General features: G+C 42.8%; 1 protein-coding gene across 11 annotated transcripts in view; it reads left to right on the top strand.

Moving 5' to 3' along the window:
- The window catches only part of LOC110502057 (voltage-gated inwardly rectifying potassium channel KCNH7), a 51652-nt gene extending 33998 nt beyond the window's left edge, over positions 1-17654 (top strand). For 4 of the 11 annotated variants that reach the window (XM_036958869.2, XM_090216425.1, XM_090216433.1 and 1 more), the window contains 9 exons: positions 867-1266; positions 1403-1602; positions 2643-2895; positions 9918-10123; positions 12072-12543; positions 13427-13480; positions 13937-14093; positions 15588-15771; positions 15978-17654. In XM_036958869.2, coding sequence (XP_036814764.1) covers positions 867-1266; positions 1403-1602; positions 2643-2895; positions 9918-10123; positions 12072-12543; positions 13427-13480; positions 13937-14093; positions 15588-15771; positions 15978-16235 — 2184 coding nt within the window. In that variant the 3' untranslated portion in view covers positions 16236-17654. The remainder of the gene's footprint in view (positions 1-866; positions 1267-1402; positions 1603-2642; positions 2896-9917; positions 10124-12071; positions 12544-13426; positions 13481-13936; positions 14094-15587; positions 15772-15977) is intronic. The other 7 variants (XM_090216427.1, XM_090216428.1, XM_090216434.1 and 4 more) reach the window with 3 other exon arrangements.
- The last annotated feature ends 5517 nt before the right edge of the window (positions 17655-23171 follow it).

Consider the following 23171-nt stretch of genomic DNA (forward strand, 5'->3'; position numbering starts at 1 on the left):
TGGAAAATGTACTTGTGTCATGCACAAAGTAGATGTCCTAACCGACTTGCCAAAACTATAGTTTGTTAACAAGAAATGTGTGGAGTGGTTGAAAAACAAGTTTTAATGACTCCTGAGACAAGGCTGAGTATTTCAACTTCAGACTTCAACTGTATATTGTGTTATTTAATAGTTTATGTTTTCACTATTATTATACAATGTAGAAAATAGTACAAATAAAAACCCTTGAATGAGTAGGTGTGTCCACTCTTTTGACTGGTACTGTACATAAGAATCACTGTCAGTTTTATCCGTTAAAGAGCCTCTGAAATAACCAAACGCAGCTACTAGCCTCACTTTCCAGGGCCATGTTATAATTGTCAGGTAAATAAATGATCTCCTTGGAGGTGACAATTGTAAAATGTTGCTAGAGCCATTGTTGATGAGACAGAGCGAGCAGCCACCTCCCTGGGACTCGTTCATTGTGTTACTTTCCTCCTGCCCAGACATCAATATAGCAGATTTTATCTGCGTGCTCTTTGTTTCACAGTTCCATGTTAGTACGACATTGACCAGAGCCATTACATAGAAAGTCGGCAAGATTAAGAATCTTTTAATTGTACTGTTGAGAGGAGTCTAGAGAAAACTCACTACTAATGTTGATGAAGTGACGTTGACTCTTTTTTGGTCAAACATCTGTTGGTAATGGCTGAGCGCTAAAATATATTTCCAATGCACCTTTGTGATATCAAATACAGTAAATCACTACCAACTTTGCATAAAATGTATTATTCATATTTGGCAAGGAACATGTTTCACAACATCTGATCATGTCACTCTTATTACTGGAGACCTTGCTAATTATGCACCATCTCTTGTCTCTTTAGACCACCACTCTGATTGGCCTATTGAAGACAGCCCGACTTCTGCGATTGGTGCGTGTTGCCCGGAAACTGGACCGTTACTCTGAGTACGGAGCGGCTGTACTCATCCTACTCATGTGCATCTTTGCACTCATCGCTCACTGGCTAGCTTGCATATGGTACGCCATTGGCAATGTGGAGAAGCCTTACCTGGAGCACAACATTGGTTGGCTCGACAATCTTGGGGTATCCATTGGCAAGAGGTATAACTTCAGTGACCCTAACTCTGGGCCCTCCATCAAGGACAAATACGTCACAGCACTTTACTTCACTTTCAGCAGTCTAACCAGCGTGGGCTTTGGGAATGTCTCCCCAAATACCAACTCAGAAAAGATCTTCTCTATCTGTGTCATGCTGATCGGCTGTGAGTCTGATACTTCCTATTTCCTTTTACTTAGCTGCTCGGAATGTTTAGAATGAACTAACATTCACAAGATTCATTGTGCTTATAGATAGCACAAAGGACTGGTGACTTTTACTTTTGTCTGTGTGTTGTGCAGCCCTCATGTATGCCAGCATCTTCGGTAACGTGTCAGCTATCATCCAGCGGCTGTACTCGGGCACGGCCAGGTACCACACCCAGATGCTCCGGGTCCGAGAGTTCATCCGCTTCCACCAGATCCCCAACCCGCTAAAGCAGCGGCTGGAGGAGTATTTCCAACACTCCTGGACCTACACGAATGGCATCGACATGAACACGGTAAACAGAAAAACCTCAATTCATCACACCGACATAGTTCAATCCTCTTTCTTGCAATGTGATCCTCATGCAAAATGTTTTTAAAAAACAACTCTTTTTCATTTCTGCTTTTCAAATGGAATAACATCTACGCTGGTAAGAGCAGGAGGTACATATGTGAAAGTATGAATTGTAACCATTTCCATGTTAAGCTTAATTGCTATACATTTTTGTTTGGCTTTTAAATCTCGCAAAATATATCATACTTGCCCATGTGTAGACAGTAGACAACCATCAACACCATAATCCATCATCATCACTTTTCTATTCAGTTTTTGAGTGAGGTGTTTGAGTTTCCATACCATCTCCTGTGTAGCAACAGCCCAACGCTGAGCCACATGCATGCCAGATTACAATTACCCGAGTGCTTTGAGCTGAGGCCAAGGGCATATGTCACAGATTGGCTTTATTTGTGTCCCCATTAGCTTTTACAGAAGCAACAGCTACTCATCCTGGGGTCCACAAAAAAAGAAAAAAACATGACAAGTAACAAAACACTGATAGACAAGGACAGTCACACAAACACAACGATATACAGACATAAAAATGTATTCAAAAAAGACTAAAAGGTCTGCATGTGGATGCATGAGCTTGCTTGAAGGATACAGTAATGCTTTTTCCTTTTCAAGTACAGCATTCTGTAGAAAAACTTTGGGACAACTTCCTGCATCTTTCATTGTGAAAAAGGTCCTAACTGCCTGTGTTTTATAGTATTTGCATTTGTATCACTGAAACACTGTTGTGGGGAAACAGGAATAGTTTAGCCCAGAATAATTTGCATGTATTGAAGAGGTAAGTATATTCTGTTATTGTTTTTGTCACAACCGGTAGCCTATTTTAAATTCCAGGAGATAAAAACATATTGAAATACTAACCATTTGAGAAGGGTGATAATAACAATGACAACATACTGTACATGTGAAACACTGTTTCCTTACTCCTGAGGTGAACCCATGGTGGTTGCGTTCTATAATGGTTGAATTTTTCTACAAATACTCTAGGTGTTAAAAGGCTTCCCTGAGTGTCTGCAGGCAGATATCTGCCTCCACCTCAACCAGGCTCTGTTGGAGAGCTGTAAGGCCTTCCACGGAGCCACCAAGGGCTGCCTGAGAGCCCTGGCCATGCGCTTCCAGACCACCCACGCCCCCCCAGGGGACACCCTGGTCCACAGCGGAGACGTCCTCACCGCACTTTACTTCCTGTCTCGGGGCTCCATAGAGATCCTGAAAGATGACATTGTGGTAGCCATTCTGGGTAAATGCATGTGAACTATAGAAACTGGTGTTTTTTTCCTGGTCATGTGGTCAGGAGAAATGAAATGATATGCTATTATTAGGCAGGGCTCCAGACTGCGACCATTTAGTCGCATTTTGCGACCCTTTGACTTGACTGTGAGAGTACAATTCTTAATTGGTTGCATTGGTACGAGCTGCAAATCTGCTCACTCAAAATGTTCTGTTTTTTGGATTTTTAACCGTTGAAGTGAGGAGGGCCTCAGCTTTCTGTATCACAACCGGCCGTGATTGGGAGTCCCGTAGGGCGGTGCACAATTGGTCCAGCGACGTCCAGGTTTGGCTGGTGTAGGCCGTCATTGTAAATAAGAATTTGTTCTGAACTGACTTACCTAGTTAAATAAAGGTTCAATAAAAAATTGACATTTTAAACAAAGCCGTTTCATTTAAGGACCAACAAATTGAAAGCTGTGCCATTTAGATGGCAAAATAGATTTTTGATGTGCTGATTCTATGGCACGTTGTTTATGAGCTGTTATGCAAGACAACGCCGGATCCAAAACTTAGCATTTTTCAATTTCAATTATTATACAAAACTCTTCCAAACAATAGAATGTTTTATATATATAGTTGAAGTCGGAAGTTTACATACACTTAGGTTGGAGTCATTAAAACTCATTTTCAACCATATCCACAAATTTCTTGTTAACAAACTATAGTTTTGGCAAGTCAGCTAGGACATCTACTTTGTGCATGACACAAGTAATTTTTCCAATAATTTTTTACAGACAGATTATTTCACTTATAATTCACTGTATCACAATTCTAGCTGTGTACTACTCCCTTCACAGAACAGCGCAAACTGGCTCTCACCAGAACAGAAAGAGGAGTGGGAGGCCCAACTGAGCAGTCTGAGATATGGCTTTTTCTTTGCAACTCTGCCTAGAAGCCCAGCATCCCAGAGTCGCCTCTTTTCTGTTGACGTTGAGACTGGTGTTTTGCGGATACTATTTAATGAAGCTGCCAGCTGAGGACTTGTGAGGTGTTTTATTGCTTCTTCAATCAGGACAACAGTTTTCAGCTGTGCTAACATAATTGCAAAATGATTTTCTGATGATCAATTAGTTTTTTGAAATTATCAACTTGGATTAGCTAACACAACGTGCCATTGGAACACAGGAGTGATGGTTGCTGATAATGGGCCTCTGTACGCCTATGTACAGTGCCTTGCGAAAGTATTCGGCCCCCTTGAACTTTGCGACCTTTTGCCACATTTCAGGCTTCAAACAGAAAGATATAAAACTGTATTTTTTTGTGAAGAATCAACAACAAGCGGGACACAATCATGAAGTGGAACGACATTTATTGGCTATTTCAAACTTTTTTAACAAATCAAAAACTGAAAAATTGGGCGTGCAAAATTATTCAGCCCCCTTAAGTTAATACTTTGTAGCGCCACCTTTTGCTGCGATTACAGCTGTAAGTTGCTTGGGGTATGTCTCTATCAGTTTTGCACATCGAGAGACTAACATTTTTTCCCATTCCTCCTTGCAAAACAGCTCGAGCTCAGTGAGGTTGGATGGAGAGCATTTGTGAACAGCAGTTTTCAGTTCTTTCCACAGATTCTCGATTGGATTCAGGTCTGGACTTTGACTTGGCCATTCTAACACCTGGATATGTTTATTTTTGAACCATTCCATTGTAGATTTTGCTTTATGTTTTGGATCATTGTCTTGTTGGAAGACAAATCTCCGTCCCAGTCTCAGGTCTTTTGCAGACTCCATCAGGTTTTCTTCCAGAATGGTCCTGTATTTGGCTCCATCCATCTTCCCATCAATTTTAACCATCTTCCCTGTCCCTGCTGAAGAAAAGCAGGCCCAAACCATGATGCTGCCACCACCATGTTTGACAGTGGGGATGGTGTGTTCAGCTGTGTTGCTTTTACGCCAAACATAACGTTTTGCATTGTTGCCAAAAAGTTCAATTTTGGTTTCATCTGACCAGAGCACCGTCTTCCACATGTTTGGTGTGTCTCCCAGGTGGCTTGTGGCAAACTTTAAACAACACTTTTTATGGATATCTTTAAGAAATGGCTTTCTTCTTGCCACTCTTCCATAAAGGCCAGATTTGTGCAATATACGATTGTTGTCCTATGGACAGTCTCCCACCTCAGCTGTAGATCTCTGCAGTTCATCCAGAGTGATCATGGGCCTCTTGGCTGCATCTCTGATCAGTCTTCTCCTTGTATGAGCTGAAAGTTTAGAGGGACGGCCAGGTCTTGGTAGATTTGCAGTGGTCTGATACTCCTTCCATTTCAATATTATCGCTTGCACAGTGCTCCTTGGGATGTTTAAAGCTTGGGAAATCTTTTTGTATCCAAATCCGGCTTTAAACTTCTTCACAACAGTATCTTGGACCTGCCTGGTGTGTTCCTTGTTCTTCATGATGCTCTCTGCGCTTTTAACGGACCTCTGAGACTATCACAGTGCAGGTGCATTTATACGGAGACTTGATTACACACAGGTGGATTGTATTTATCATCATTAGTCATTTAGGTCAACATTGGATCATTCAGAGATCCTCACTGAACTTCTGGAGAGAGTTTGCTGCACTGAAAGTAAAGGGGCTGAATAATTTTGCACGCCCAATTTTTCAGTTTTTGATTTGTTAAAAAAGTTTGAAATATCCAATAAATGTCGTTCCACTTTATGATTGTGTCCCACTTGTTGTTGATTCTTCACAAAATAATACAGTTTTATATATTTATGTTTGAAGCCTGAAATGTGGCAAAAGGTCGCAAAGTTCAAAGGGGCCGAATACTTTCGCAAGGCACTGTAGATATTCCATTAAAAATCAGACATTTCCAGCTACAATAGTCATTTACAACATTAACAATGTCTACACTGTATTTCTGATCAATTTGATGTTATTTTAATCGACCAAAAAACGAAATAAAAAAAGTTAACTTTATTTAATAAATTAAGATTTTAGGGGGTAGATCAGCTTTAATATTGCAGATAGATTGTAGCTTCCATCAATGTAATTGTCTGCATCACTTCCGATCCCCATGTATTTTGTTGCTTATATATATCAACAAAATACATGGGGATCGGAAGTGATGCAGACAATTACATTGATGGAAGCTACAATCTATCTGCAATATTAAAGCTGATCTACCCGCTAAAATCTTAATTTATTAAATAAAGTTAACTTTTTTAATTTCGTTTTTTTTTTACCCCTTTATCTCCCAACTTTCGTGGTATCTAATTGGTAGTTACAGTCTTGTCCCATCGCTGCAACTCCCTTGTGGACTCGGGAGAGGCGAAGGTTGAGAGCCGTGCGTCCTCCGAAACACAACCCAGCCCAGCCAAGCCGCACTGCTTCTTGACACAATGTCCGCTTAGCCCGGAATCCAGCCACGGCGACCGTGTCAGCGTGCATTGTCAGCGCACCTGTTCCGCCACAGGAGCTGCTAGTGCGCGTTGGGACAAGAACGTCTCTGCCGGCCAAACCCTCCCCTAACCCTGACGGCGCTGGGCCAATTGTGCGCTGCCCCATGAGTCTCCCGGTCGCGGCCGGCTGCGACAGACTACTGCGCCACCCATTCAATTTACTGTTAGATTAATCAATTACACAGCTAACGAGGAGCATATTATATTCAGCGATCTAGTTAATGAGTTGGGTTTCCACTTCCTCGGATGGTGAATTTTCCCTAAATAATTAGCCTATGTGATGTGAGTACACAAAGAAAGATATAAGCAAATTAATCTATTGAACAAAGGAGTCAAATTCTGGAGCCCTATTTTGATGTGGCCTAATTGTCATCCCCAAAATTCATGAAAATCACTGGTTGCTCATCAAAATAATGTAGCCATAGTGGAGGAAGGAAGCGAACCCACATCTCTGGTATGACAGGTAAACACCCTACACATCACGCCAATAGGGTCAACTCACTTGGTGGGAATTGTAAGGTGACATACTGTATATAGCAAGAATCACTACACTGTCCCCTCCAAACAGGATGATTCATGACTCATGCCCACCATTTCCCTTCTTACATCAATGCAGCAAAAGGTGGGTTCGGGAAAAGCAAACCCATGTCGCTGGCATGAAAGGCAAACGCCCTACGCATCGCACCGATTGGGTTAACCCACGAAGTGGGAATCGTAACGTGGCTCATATAGCGAGGATCAATACAATATCTTGAATTATGCATTCCTGCTGCTTGGACATGTTAGATCACAGGTGTCAAATGCATTTTATGGAGGGCCGAGTGTCTCCTGGTTTTTGTTATTTGCTTTCAATATGTGTTCAATTGAGACCTAGACAACCAGGTGAGGGGAGTTCCTAACTAATCAGTGAACTTGACTTGATCCATCAAGTACAACGGGGGGAGTGAAAACACGCAGCACATGGCCCTCCGTGGACCGAGTTTGACTCCTGTGTGTTAGATGAAACAACTTATTTCTTGAATCAAACTATTTAAGTATCACTGTGAATGATTTTATCATGGGCTGGTGCCACCAGGGGAATGGTTAGTTAGGAGCCCTGTTAGGGCCAGGGGTGGGGTTTTCTGACCATGTGATCTGAGCAGGAAAAACTCCAGGCTCTATACATGCTGATTGGAAGACAGCTAATGCTGATTGCTAGCTTTTTAAAAGCATGTTTGCTGGATGGGTTGAATTGAATTATTGATTTGAATTATTCCGTCCTAGCCAGTGTAGGGTTTCGTGCTCATATGATATTTGGCAATGTGTAGAGCTAGATGTCAACTCAGGCAGATACAGTGTCACCTCCCAGAGGAAAGATGGCTGGTTATTTAGACACCGATCCACTGCAGCAGACCTGCAGTGGGAGTTCTCTTGTCCAAATCTGACAACTGACTGCAACAATGTGTTCTGTCTGATCTACCTGGACTCGTAAGCGTGACCACCTGAATGTATTTCATACCAGCTGCCTTATCGTTATCCTCTTATTATTCTTAAACAATAATAGTGACTAGAGAGGTTACGTAAACCTCCATTCCGAAGGTCTTGTCTTGTTTTTATTTTTATTTGATTGAACCTTTTATTTTAACAGGGAAGACGAATTGAGACCTCGGTCTCTTTTACACATGCGCTCTGTATATGTAGGTACAGTGTTATTGCATTAGAGTTGTTCATCTGACAGAATGGAGGCTCTGACATTTATATTAAGTGGCTCCGCGTGAGACTGTTTGGCAACTTCAAAGAGCAAAGTGAAACAGCTGTCATTGCATAGCACCACTGCTCTTTTAATAGCTGCAAAAGGGAAGGGACACAACAGAGGCATAGGAGAGGCATAAGAAACCAAACAAGGAGGAGATGTTATCTTCTGTTATCTGATTGTCAACAGTTCTTGGCAGTATTGTCTTATAGCTATAGTGTTTCACCTATATGCATTTGGCAGTGGCCGCCACTTAAAAGGAAAAATCTAATATTACAGATTTGTGATGGTAAAACGTTGGTGTTAATCTAACCGACTATAACCAGATATAAAGTATTTACAAAATATAATGGAGCAATATCATTTAAAATCAGACCATCTTTGAGAACCGACAATCACCAAAATCAAAACTAAACAGTCAGGGAGAATCTAAATTTACAAAAATGTCATGGCATGTGGCCCCCATCGATTTTGTTATAATGTTTGAGTCAATCAGATAGCATAAGAACACAGGCATAAGCCAGGACAAAATGTGTACAATTGGAAATTAGCTACCGTTGCTAAAAACAACATCTTATGGGGAAGCACTGAGGTAATATTGGTTAGTAGTTATTAAAATGGCCTACACATGAGAGTAGTAAGGAATTGTTTTCCATACAGTAATATCACACTTGAAACCCACTGACTGCCAGGTTTTGCAGGCTAAGCCTAGATTAAATTGAGCATCTTCCATCATGAAAGACGTGACATAATAAGGTCAGAACCAGGCCAAAGCTGCTGTGTAACACAAAACCAATAATAGGAATTACACTGGAAGATGCATATCTCAAAGATCCGCATATTTGGAAACAATACATTGATATATCACAGCAACCTTCCAAAAGCCAAATGAAATGAATTCTGCCACTAGAGCATATCTGCCCAGGGAACACTTTTAAGAAAGTAAAACGGCAATGAGCCATAGGGAAATCAATTTGTATGCATAATGTATGCTTTTGAGAACCAAAACCCTCCAAAAATGACGATTGTTTGTATGCTAATATTCCATTGAAGACTATTGTTCCATTGTAACCCCGGTGCAAAGCCCTGGTGTGAGAGCTATGTGTAGGCTTCCATGTTGGAGGTGTCTGGTCCCTGCTGAGTTGGAACACTAAGGCTCGAGACCACTCCTCATAAGTCACTTAAAGCCACACAGCAGTCCAACCTATTGCATCTCATTCACACAAAATGCTGCACAGGGGTTGACATTTATTAAGAATTGACACCACTGAAAGGTCTCTTAAGATGCCCTTTAAGGCCAGGCACCACGCCCTAATAGGCCTAAATATTTTGGGGTTTAATTTTGTTATTAAGACACTCCAGGACCGGATTTACACATGTTACGACATATAGTCCCGTTTTTAACATTCTCTATGAAATGAGCTTTTTAGATGATACGTGATTCAATGTAAGGAGCTTTGAAATGATGGATGTATGTCCATTTAAAAGTGTTTACATTATGACATTTGGTGAAGGTAGAATGATACACTAACAAAAATGTACAACAGACGGTTGGGACAGACAGAATAGGCACTCTACTTTTCGTATCCTCAAAAGGCAAACCCAGACAGAACGTCCTTCTCGTATACCAGTTCAATCCATTAGTCTACACACAGACAGACACAGAGCAATTCTCCTAATCTTCTGAGATTATATGACCATCCATTATTCGCTGAGACTACAACCAGCTCTCCTGATGTCTGGTGTATTCTCCTGATAATTCTCTCAAAGAAGAACTTCATCTCTCTCTCTCTCTCTCTCTCTCTCTCTCTCTCTCTCTCTCTCTCTCTCTCTCTCTCTCTCTCTCTCTCTCCTCACCAGGAAAGAATGACATCTTTGGAGAAATGATCCATCTGTACGCCAAACCTGGAAAGTCCAATGCGGACGTCAGGGCCCTGAGTTACTGTGACCTGCACACCATACAGAGAGATGATCTCTTAGAGGTGCTTGACATGTACCCTGAGTTTGCCGATTTCTTCCTGACAAATCTGGAGCTGACGTTCAACCTCCGAGATGAGAATGGCAAGGTAATTCGACGCTGAACAAAAACATAAGCACGACAGGCAACAATTTCAACGATTTTACTGAGCAACAGTTCATATAAGGAAATCAGTTCATTTAAATGAATCATTTAGGCCCTAATCTATGGATTTCAAATGACTGAGAACACAGATATGCATCTGTTGGTCACAGATACCTTAAACAAAGGTAGGAGCATGTATCAGAAAACCAGTCAGTATCTGGTGTGACTATTTGCCTCATGCAGCGTGACATCTCCTTCGCAAAGAGTTGATCAGGCTGTTGATTGTGGCCTGTGGAATGTTGTCCAATTCCTCTTCAATGGCTGTGCGAAGTCGCTGGATATTGGCGGGAACTGGAACACGCTGTCGATCCAGAGCATCCCAAACATGCTCAATGGGTGACAGGTCTGGTGTGTATGCAGGCCATGGAAGAACTGGGACATTTTCAGCTTCCAGGAACTGTGTACAGGCCGTGCATTATCATGCTGCAACATGAGGCGATGGTGGTGGATGAATGGCTCGACAATGGGCCTCAGGATCTCATTACGGTATCTCTGCGCATTCTAATTGCCATCAATAAAATGCAATTGTGTTGGTTGTCCGTAGTTTATGCCTGCCCATACCATAATCCCACCGCCAACATTGACATCAGCAAACCGCTCGCCCACACAACACCATACACATTGTCTGCCATCTGCCCGATAGAGTTGAAACCGGGATTCATTCATGAAGAGCACACTTCTCCAGCGTGCCAGTGGCCATTGAAAGTGAACATTTTCCCTTGGAAGCCAGTTACGACGCCAAACTGCAGTCAGGTCAAGACCCTGATGAGGACAATGAGCCCTCAGATGAGCTTCCCTGAGATGGTTTCTGTGCAGAAATTCTTTGTTTGTGCAAAAACCCACAGTTTCATCAGCTGTCCGGGTGGCTCTGAAGAAGCCGGATGTGGAGGTCCTGGGCTGGCGTGGTTACACTTGGTCTGCGGTTGTGAGGCATGCTGGACGTACTGCCAAATTCTCTAAAACAATGTTGAGGTAGCTTATGCTAGAGAAATAAACATGCAATTATCTGGCACCAGCTGTGGTGGACATTCCTGCAGTCAGCATGCCAATTGCACGCTCCTTCAAAACTTGAGACGACATTGCAGGCAGCTTAACTCGCCAATTGCATGCTCTCTCAAAACTTCAGACATCTGTTGCATTGTGTTGTGTGAGAAAACTGCACATTTTAGAGTGGCTTTTTATTGTCCCCAGCACAAGGGACACCTGTGTAATGATCATACTGTTTAATTAATCAGCTTCCTGATATGCCACATCTGTTAGGTGGATGGATTATCTTGGCAAAGGAGAAAAGCTCGCTAACAGGGATGAAAACTAATTTGTGCACAACATTTTGAGAGAAATAAGCTTTTTGCGCATATGGAAAATCATTTTATTTCAGCTCATGAAACATGGGACCAACACTTTGCATGTTGCGCTTATGTTTTTGTACGTCAGACGGTGCACATGGTCATAACACTAGCCTGTTGGGTCCTCTGTCGAAACTGTATGGTCAATAAACGTACAGTATTCGGTAGCATATTCTGACAATGAAATAGGCCTGACTATAACAACAACAAAAAAAAGATTTACCATATGAGATGGTGTTAAACAAAACATTATATCATCTATAATAATATTTTAAAAGCTCACTCCCTGTATTCTTAGGTATTTCTTAACTATATGTTCGGAAAGGTCATTGCATGACGATGACAATTATGCGTTATGACGTTATGTTAATGTATATGTTGAGGGTATGTGACTACATTGACATAACTTTGTATTCATTTACTATGCTCACGGCCATGGCTATTAAATAGAGATGTTACATTGTGGCTTTAATTAGATGTTGCTGGGGCAAATGATGTCATGTTTGTTTGTATGATATTACATTAGCGATGTTCCCATCGTTGCAGGCCGCGTATTCTCACGCTAGTGACTCAGATCCAGAGGAAGACGTTAAGAGCACAAAGATCACAAGAAGGATCTCCTTCACACCGCATCCAACTAAAGGCGAGTTCTGTATCCACACTTTGCACGAGCACTTCCTCTTGTCATTTTTCACTGAGCAGCTCTCTCAGTCCCAGAGGAGTTCAGTGCTTTCTCTCTGTAATATTAGAGCACGGTGTGTTCCACTGCCTCGTCTTGATTACAATTCCACAGGGGGAAGCAACAAGGAAACAGAAAATGACTCCGGGAGGGAGAGGGAGTCCTACTTGTGCCTAAAGAGAACTTCAGTTGACCTGAAACAGTCAGGGAAGGAGGAGCAGATGTCCATGGGCTCGGCCATCCAGGGGTGTCCCTCGGTGGAAGACCTTGCACTGGGGCTCGACTCCAATCCCCCTGGGGACATCATGGAGAGAACTCCCTCTTTTGACGATAACATTGGTGAGCAGCAATGCAATCGTAACCCTTTCTGTGCTCACACAGTAACACCCAAGTCTATTGTTGGAGCACGGGAACTAAATGTCCCCGCATGAATCGTCAGATTTTTCTACTCATACTACTTTCTAGAATGATCTACAGTTCATTAGCGGCTTTCAAATGAGCTGTGCGGTACGGCCTGTACGGTCCCTTTGCCACATGCTGTTAAGGTCAATGATTGGGCCCCTGAGTTCTAAAAGGGATGACTTCATATCAGTTGGGAGATGGCCACCGCTGTAAAACATCCCTTTTAAGAGGATCATAGAACCTCATCCACTTATCCCCCCCCATCAGTGTCTTGTCACAGGCATACTGTTAAGATAGGCCTCCGATGTGGTCATTGCCTCGGCTACATGTCGACGAAAAGTACCACGTTACCGTACAGCCAAAAACGCCCCACGATGTCAAGTGGGTGGGTCTAAGACCGAGTATCCAGAAACAGTGAGGCAGTAAATGCACCTGTGTAGGAGGCTAAGAGCGAAGACACAAAGACAATATAGGCCTATCAATCAAATCCCACCCCACTGTAAATCCCTGAGAAGAGCCATGTGCGTGGAGCTGAAATGTGTACCAAAACGAGTCTCAGTGGAGCAGTTTCTTTCACCAGCTTAAGTCACAGGCATCCTGCACTGCTTTCGCACAGATGCTCGCCCTCCAAATGTGCACGGTACGTCCTAGTTAGTTCTCACCCCGGAAGGTGAATACCTTATAAACATTAGGCCATTCATAGAACAATGTGAGCCAATTGGAATAGTCATCATCGCGAATTCTATGTATGACTTAGTCAGTGACACACGGTTCTGTGTGTTGTAAAGGCACGTGGGTAACATTGATTTTTCTCCATCAGAGCATGGAAATCAATTGCTGTTCTCCTACAGACAGTCATCTACAGTCACCTCAGGTAATGCTGTAGGCCTATTTCTTACAATAGAGACCACAGAAAAAGGAGTGTGTATTTCAGTCTGGGCATCCCAAAGGCTCCTGCTACAACAGATAAACGTGATTAAAGTTCATTATCAGCCTGTCAGTTGTTTCAAATCATTAAAAAAAAGGCTGCTCTTACCCACACCAGCATTAATCAGTGTATACAGCACGTATTAGCAGTGTGTTTAGCAGAGATAACGCCAGAGTTAGCCCGAATGTCCCACCACGGCATAGAAACCCATTGTCTCCTGAAACACTAGCTAGGCTAATAAATTACAAACACAAGGAACAACACACAGAAGCTTTTCACCCAAAGATGAATAGAATAGTGTTGTTCTATTTTCAATGGTTGGATGGTTTAGTGATTACCAGGCACCTGTGCTCTGACCCACATTTGAGCTTATAAAGGATGTGTGTTTCCCTCCCTTGCCAGATCTGTGCAATGACAAATGGGTCTGCGAGAAGCCCCGAGACTACCTGGATGAGTCAGCACAATTGCAGGACCTGAGGGGCGAGGATGGCGATGCCAGTGAAATCACATACGGAGAAGTGGAGCAACGCTTAGATCAGCTCGAAGAGCACTTGAACAGGTAGGCCTACTGTACTGCACTCCTTTGGCCATCTCTGACATCTACAATGTAATGTCAAACATTCATGAACATCTAACTTCACTCCAGCTATAAAGACCAATAAAAAGATGTGAGAGCCAGAAGGGAGGCAAAAATGACAACACATATCTTGAAAACTTGATTGTTGACATGCAAAACATATTGGGGCTGTATCAACAGTGGACTAATGAAACAAATACCAAAATATAGTTTGAGTATAATTTTCCTATAAGTATTTTGTGCACTAGTAGACCGCATTTTCTACTAGCCTGGTCTGAAAAGTAGCCTGGTCGGAAATCTGCTATGTGATAATGGAAAAGACAACATTTCATCTGGATCTCGGGCTAGTTTGGCACATTTTCTACTAGCCTGGTCTGAAAAGTACTAGCCTGGTCTGAAAAGTGCTAGCCTCGGGCTAGCGAGCTAGCTTAATTTCCATCCAAGTCAACATTACATGTAAATGGACTACTTGTTCCATGTGCATTAATACAGTACATTTGAACCCCCTTTATTTCCTGAGGCAGACAAACAGGTTGAGTGGAGAGATAACACACCTGCAGCCAGCAGGCTGCCAAGAGTAGACAGTCGAACAGCAGGTGGTACAGTATTTTTAGCAGGAATTATCACAGAATAGGAGACAACGCATTGGAGGGCTCCTGCATCCGGGTGGACCATTTTTCTGTCTCCAAAAAGACTCACATTATCCAGTGCACTCTTTCTGACCCTGGGTTTTACCCAACCATTAGCAGCTACCGTTTGTGTGGTTTTAGCAACATGTCTCCACCATTTAGGCTCTATTTCAGCGGTAGCCTAATGACCATCGTTCTAAGGGGGGAGCAGCGCTGAAATAATTGCCAATTGCTGGTCTCCTCAACACAGCCATTATATTACACTAAACGAAACAAGGTTGTCTGTTATTTGAATGGCAGAGAATCCGTCTTCCCGTATGTGTCGAGAGTGACGGCCTGCTGAACAAATGATGAAGGCATTTTACTAAGCATGTGCATAATGGCACTATTTCTGACTGACGGATGGCTGCTAAGGGCAATTAAAGTGATTAATCAGCATTACCACCGATAATGCTCTATATATAGCAGCAGGAGGATATGCATCCATTATGACTACCGGTAATGTGTGAATGTGAGTTAGCCAGGCATTGTTACCCCACCCTTACTGAATATTCATTATGACTCCTAGAGAGAGAATCGGTAGGACTATTAGACATAGAGAGCCGATAGAACATGTTCCCAAGCCTTTTGATTGAATTGACAACCATGACGATCCTGTAGTGTCAACATAGATCACAAGCGCCCCCTAGTGCTAGAATTTGATACATACAACAACTGTACAATAAAAACAAAACAACGATAGCCTAGAGGCAGTATGGTTATTGATTGGTGTTGAACTTGTCTTCCATTAGCCTCCAGTCCCTATAACCAAGAGTAGCCGTTCATTTTCTGCATTCTGTGTTTGCAGGCTGGAGTCCCAGATGACATCAGATATTCAGACCATCCTGCAGCTCCTGCAGAGGCAGTCCACACTGGGACCTCCTGCCTACAGCACTGTGACTGCTAGTCCAGACTATCAAAGGCCAGCTGTTATGGTCCAGCCAATCGCTGCTTTGACCAGCAGCCATTGCTTCAGCCATTCATCATCACAAGTACGTACTGAACTGTTGATTTCCACAGAACAAACAGACAATGGAAATCAAGGACTCAGACTTTTTAAACACGGAATGGATATCATTTTTGAAAAGTGATGACCAGCTCCAAGGATTCTGAGGCACTTTCTAATGGTCAAAGCACACACTTACGATGAAATGTGTGTGTGTGTGTGTGTTTGCTGTTATTTCTTTTACATTATCAGAGTCCTGAACTCAACTTGGAGAGGAGTCATCAGGAATCCAAAGACTCGCTGTCAGGCTTGGCTTACATGGATGATTCACCCATAGAGGACAGCCTTACAGTACTGCTTGTACAAAGAAACACACAGAACAAACATGCAGGGCATCAGCATTCCAAATCTCTCTTTCTTCCTATTGAGGACTCCTCTCCACTATCAGACTCATCTCCCAACACAGGACTCCATAGGCCAGTCTCAGACCCAGGACCTCCAAGGCCATAGAGCAAGATCTCTTATTTTCATTTTGCCTGTCTTCTCTGAAGTGTGACTCAGGGTTTCATTCTCTCTTAATTGCATTGCAATATGTGAAGTATCTTGTAGTTTTCCTCCTGAAATGATTTGCATGACAGATTGTTTTCGTTGCATGGTAGCTTTGATTCAGACCTCTGACAGGCAAGTGTGATTTTGGTAGGTTTACAAGGTAGTACATTTACTTTCACCATAGTATGTTTCTTTTCTTTTTTTGCACGGCTTATTTGAACCACAAGTAGCTGTATGATAAAGGCATTGTCCATATACTTCAGACTTTGTTTTAGATTGCAGTTTATTTTACTAAATGATTATGCATACACAGTATTACATGTTATGTAGCACATGGAGCTAATGTTAGCTTATCAATAGGCCCAGGAAATATAGATGGTGTATTGTGCCTATAACTAAATCCAAAAATCAAATCAGTAGCTTTATGTAGCCTCACTCTGCTCATTCTCAACATAAACTCAATCACATTGTTTTCCAATGTATTCTGCTCTCATAGTAAATGCACATGAATACAATCTTATAAGGAAAGACATGTACAAATATGTAAATGTATTTTTATTTATTAAGGAATACATTAAAGGATGGGGTGCCATTGAAATGTTAGTGGTAGCGTACGTTTGTCCTGAAGCTATGGGAGCAATAAAATGAAACTGAAGCATTTACTTTTGAAGAACTTCCAGTTGGTTGACCTTTTTTCTAAAGATTTGGTCCACCATATCTGTTCGTGGGGGAAATGTCTTTTGCACTAAAAGCTGCTTGAATATTCAGCAATGCAATTATTTTGTGCATGCATTTACAATCCATGTTCAATGGTGTACTGTAGTATTTACAGCAGGGGATAACAAATGCCCTTGCTCTCTCTTCAATATAAATGAATGAAGACAAGACAGTATACTTGCATGTCCAAAGCACTAAAACGTTAAAGCGATGGAAGGATTTAGGTTCCATGATTACTGTATTATAATTATAGAATGAGTGTGTCACATTAAGTCCATTTCCAAACAAGGACACGTATAACAAAGTAGCAGACAGTAAACGTATAATCACAATAGTCCAACTAATGAATGTTTATTTTTACATTTCCTGAAATGAGTAGCCTAGGTATTGCATGGAAAGTAAATGCGTGGTAAAGTCCTTAGTAATCTTTTGCATAAATTTGGCCTGATTCACACAAACTAGGGGGATAAAGAAACAATTAGTTGGTCTATTTTTTAAATTATGTTTTTGACGCATTTTCAACATGTCTTGCTTTTTACACTCCACTACAAATAATTGGAATGTTTCTGCGCAGAAGTGATTACAGACACAATGTAAAGAGTACAATTGGGTTTAGCTAATTACCTTGCCTATTTCAAGAAATAAAAAGTATATTTAATACAATGTCAAGTGTACCAAGTCTTTTATATTATCCTTTTTTCATGGATGGTCGTCATCAATGCACATCAACCATCATGTGTAAAGCATTAACTCTTCATATTGATGGCGCTAATGCACAGGAATTCAGAACATAATGCAATGTTTTTCAAGGAACTCACAGGTAGGCCCTATTTGGCAAAACAACAAAAGGCCTGCAACATAAAAGCCATGGAACTGTTTATTGGCCTGGACAGATGTTTTAACACAGTCAGTGGATTGGAGACTGAAGTCGCTCAGTGCACTTCAGAGGTTTAAAATCAAAAGGACCAAGATATCAAACGTTTAGGATATTTTCAGAAGACAGGTAAAACTTCCAAGCTCCAAGAGTTCAAACAATCAAGAACAGGTGTATGGCTAATCAACTAAAAATACCTGCAAAATGATTCTTCTTCGTGTGAATTTCCGGCAGACTAGACGTTTTTTGGCGAATTGCTGCCTTTCTCAGTTCGGAATGTACATTCCACATTGTGACAAAACAAAAAAGAAAAAGAACGGGAAGAAGAAAAAAAATTGTGCCACACATAACCCTGCAACTATAAAACCAAAACTGCTAAACACCTCCCTTATCCCACTACTTTGACCTAACCGTTCCTTCTCCTGGCCACATCTCCTGTAACTCTTCTGGCTTAAAATCTTTCTCTCCCAATAACTTTTCTGCTGCTGCTACTACTTTTAGCTTCTGTGACTTCCTTTCCACACTTTGCAGTACAGTTAATTACCATAGCAATGAATGCCAAGAAACCAACCTTGATAAAACACAAACTGTTCGGGTCATTCAGTCCTGGCCTACTACTTAGTGGTATCCTCTCATGATCCCTCACCCTTTGCCCATCATCCTCTACTTCCTCACTGCCTCAGCATATGACACTTTCTGCCCTTCTCAAACCCTGGCAACCTCAACCTGTCTCACTCACACAGGACATTTCTGATCCCCAGCAACATGGGCTCCTCCCACAATTGAAACACTACTTTTTCCTCCAAAACTACACACTCCTTTGTCCGATGCCCTCCTGCATACTTCTCACACCTCAGCATCTTCATGCTACATGACCATAGCCGTGGCACCTGAAACATCGTAGTGGATTTGGAACAAATGCTCTCAATGGTTAATCCATATATCATAGCATGACTTTATCAGGCACTCAATATCAAAACTCTAAAGGATAGACGTGGTCTCCTCGGTGTCGCGCTCTCCACCAGGTCTGCTTCTCACCAAACTGCATGCATCACAGACTCCATGGATCCTCAACTTCGGTTGATCCATCTTCACACTCAAAGCCACCGCCAAAATCATTCATTTCAGTGGTACTCTGCTCCTGAGAGCAAAGCAATTTACAGCTCTTGTCCTAAGGGCGCGAGGCAGAGCGCCCGCTCCTTCAGGGTGGAAGATATACAGAATATCCACTTCTGGATACTTTCAGTGTGTTAACAGCCAACTGCTTTTCCACTTCGCCAGATGCCACAAATGGGTCGGCCAAAAGACATGACTCCACTTTCTCCACAAAATGCACTCCCACTGGGCCAGAGTCATCTCAGGCATTTTCTTGATCATTGGGGTAAGGCTCAGAAGCCTTCTCCCCACACCTGTCAACACAGGTTCTTCCTCTTCACTTTTGTCAGATTCTATCTCTGAACTCCCACTGTCTGCCTCCATTTCATGGTTTGCAAGATTCTCAAGCGATAAAGTCGATTCGTAAGTAAATCCCAATTTGCTTGTATTCCAGGGACATAGGTTTATACTTAACACTATTGTTTCGCCTTCGCATCATAGCACTTCCTCAGACAATCCCACTGCACAATTAACACAAGAAAACAATTAAAGGTACGCTTTGTAGTGCTGAGCGCAATATCGATTCCATGCCTGCACTTCGAAGCCCTTTATCTCGTGCCCCACACTCTATGAGCTTGACTGACTAGAGTGGAAATGGCAATTAAGAGCTGTTTTTACTTAAAGGGATCTTTTAATGTTGACTGTAATGTACTATACTGACTGAATATCTATTAGAGGTCAGAACATAGAGATATCTGGGTGTCCTCTTGGACAATAAGCTTCGGTGGAGTAAATGTACAAACCGGATCTACAAAAAGGGTCAGCAGAGACTGTGCTTTCTCAAAAAGCGGGGATGTTTTAATGTTGACTGTACTACACTGACTCTGTTGTAGAAATCTTTCAATGAGAGAATTTGAACTTTTTGTATTGTTTGTTGGTTTGGCAATGCCACTGTCAGCCAGAAAAATATGCTGAGAAGGTTTATCACCACAGCAAGCAAGCCACTTGGAGTCAAACGGGCAGGCTTGGATGAGATCTTTAAGGTCAGTGCCCTCATCAGGCTCACAAAATCCTTTTAGACCTAAGCCACCCCCTGTACCTGGACTTTGAACTACTCCCCTTTGGGTGCAGGTATAGGGCACCCCCCGGCAGGAAAAAACAGAACTAGACAATAATTTGAGCCAGGTGTGATATCCCTCCTAAACAGCTCAGGTTAATGATTCTATCCACCCAGTAAGGCCAGCAGGCTGGTCTTCTTTCATCGGTGTATAATGTATCTATCTACTGTAACTGTTATTCATTTTGTATTGTCAATTTGTTGTCTATTGTATTTAAACACCACTTTAAACGTGTACATGATACTGAAACAACATTTCCCAACGGGGACAGTAAAGTCAGTAAAGTAAAGTGGAAATGACAATTGAGAGCTGTTTTAAATGAATGGGTGTGATGAATAGATAAGTGTGCCCAGATAAATAGAATACACAAAATTACAGTTATAACAGTTTGCTGATTAAAAATAGTGTCCAATAAGGACGTTATCCTCACAGAAACATAGGTAAAGTAATGGCCAAAGCTTAAAGGAAAAATTCAACCAAAATCTATCCACTGTTTGATTCAGTCCCAAAAGTGTCACTTGCCACATCGATTAAGCTCATTTTGCTTATTGGGACTATTCTGTCATGCCTGCTCCCGCTCTCCCTCTCTGGCGCTCGAGGGCGCCAGGTTGCCTTTCATTGCACACTTGTCACCATCATTACGCGCATCAGCGCTCATTGGACTCACCTGGACTCCTTCACGTTTTTGATTGCCTTCCCTATATCTGTCTGTTTCCTCTGTTTCATCACTGTGTCAGCATTATTGTTGTTTCCGTTTCCCCTGTCCAGACGCTGTCCGTATTCTGTTCCTGTCTGTGGTTATTAAATGTTTTGACCCTGTACCTGCTTCTCGTCTCCAGCGCTCATGATCCTTACAGAATGCTGACACCACTATACGAAGCATCAGGGAGGTTTTTGTTTTTTGTTTTGTTGGTGACGTCGGGTCCGGGTGCCGCCGCCGATGGAACCGGGGGTGCCTCAGCTGGCTCGTCAGGCTTTCAAGGCTTAGCTGGCTCGAGAGTTTTCCTTTCCCCGGTTGGGTCGGCAGGCTCCCATACCACATCATGCCTAAGCCAGCTCGTTGGGCTCCTATGCCTCAGCAGGCTCATCGTGCTCACATCCCACGTCATGCCTCAGCCGGCCCATCGGGCTCCCACACCTCAGCTGGCTCATCAGGCTCCCCCGCCTCAGCGTCAGGCTTTCATGCCTCAGCCGGATTGTCATGCTTTCACGCCTCAGCCGGATTGTCAGGCTTTCACGCCTCAGCCGGATTGTCAGGCTTTCACGCCTCAGCCGGATTGTCAGGCTTTCACGCCTCAGCAGGCTCGCCAGGCTCCCACACCTCTGCCAGCTCGTCGGGCTTCTACGCCCCAGCCGGCTCGTCCAGCGCCCATGCCTTGGCCGGCCCCTCAGGCTCGCCCAGGTGGGATGCCGGGTCGCGCCCCTAGAGGGGGGGTATTTATTTTGTATCGCCTAGGGAAAGAGAATGGTCAGGACTGAGCCTGCTTGGAGGACAGTAAAATTTTATAGAAATGCTTATTTTTCCCATTTTCCCCTTTTTTCTCCTCCATCATGGATTTACAGATGGGAATTGGCAGATACGATTATGCTGAGCCTCGGAGCACCGGACTATGGCCCGTCACGTGAACTAGGTTTTCCCTTCCCTCAACCATGGACTAATCAGAGATGGGGCCAAGTCCTAACTTTAGTGTCTCAAGTCAAGTCCCCAAGTTTTTGAATCATCATTACTCATACAAATGCCATCCAAATGATGATTTACAGCTAGTGTTGATAATCAGCTACCGTTCGACTGACATTGTGAAATATCCAGTTAGAATCAAGTGTTTTCTCCTCGCCCACTACATGCACGTTGAGAGGTCTGTGGTGAACTGAGAATAAACACTCACATAAACTCTTGCTCAGAGTGCATATTTTCAAGTGACAAGCATTGAAAGTATAGGAGAGTGCTCTATTTTTCCCCTTGCGTTTCCGCACCTGCCGGCACTGTGGTGCTAAGAACATAATTTAATGATAATTTCCCATATGCGATTCTCCACTTTGAGAAACGGAATTGTTTACGGTGTAATAACATAATTTAACAGGAGAGGAAGGGGGTGCTGTTCTTTTGGGAGGGGGAAATCCAAGTCTCTCAAGTCTCTTGAGTGTTACAGCTCAGGTAAAATTTCAGTCCTGAGTCATAGATAAACAAGTCGAAGTCGACTTAAGTATCTTTCTTTTTGCCATGTTAAGTCTCAAGTTGCAAAATTAGCAACTCGGGACCAAGTCGCATGACTCGAGTCCACATCTCTGGGATTAATTTAAAAAATACCAAAATAATGTTTTTGAGTGGAGCTTGGAGGGTACTATGGTGTTGAATGCTGAGCTATAGTCAATAAACAGCATTCTTACATAGGTATTCCTCTCGTCCAGATGAGAGAGGACAGTGTGCAAAGTGATGGTGATTGCATCATCTGTGGATTTATTGGGGCAGTAAGCAAATTGAAGTGGGTCTAGGGTGGCAGGTAAGGTAGAGGTGATATGATCCTTGACTAGTTTCTCAAAGCACTTTACGATGACAGAGGTGAGTGCTACGGGGCGATAGTCATTAAGTTCAGTTAACTTTGCCTTCCTGGGTACAGGAACAATGGTGGCCATCTTGAAACATGTGGGGACAGCAGACAGGGATAGGGAGAGACTGAATATGCCTGTAACCACACCAGCCACCTGGTCTGCGCATGCGGCTAGGGATGCCGTCTGGACTGGCAGCCTTGCGAGGGTTAACACGTTTAAAAGTTTTACTCATGTTAGCCATGGAGAAGGAAAGCCCACAGTCCTTGGTAGCGGGCCGGGTCGGTGGCACTGTGTTATACTCAAAGCGTGCAAAGAATGTATTTATCCTGTCCAGAAGCAAGACGTCAGTCTCTGTGACGTCAGTCCCGCCATTGTTAAATGCGGTGGTTCACGCTTTCAGTTTCGCGCGAATGCTACCATCTATCCACGGTTTCAGGTTAGGGTAGGTTTTATACACTTCCTTATGAACTCAGTCACCGTATCCGTGTATGCATCTAGATTAATTTTGCACACTACCCGCAACATATCCCAGTCCACGTGATC

The sequence above is a fragment of the Oncorhynchus mykiss genome, chromosome 22, assembly GCF_057628025.1.
Source record: "Oncorhynchus mykiss isolate SJ-2025 chromosome 22, ASM5762802v1, whole genome shotgun sequence".
Taxonomy (NCBI): domain Eukaryota; kingdom Metazoa; phylum Chordata; class Actinopteri; order Salmoniformes; family Salmonidae; genus Oncorhynchus; species Oncorhynchus mykiss.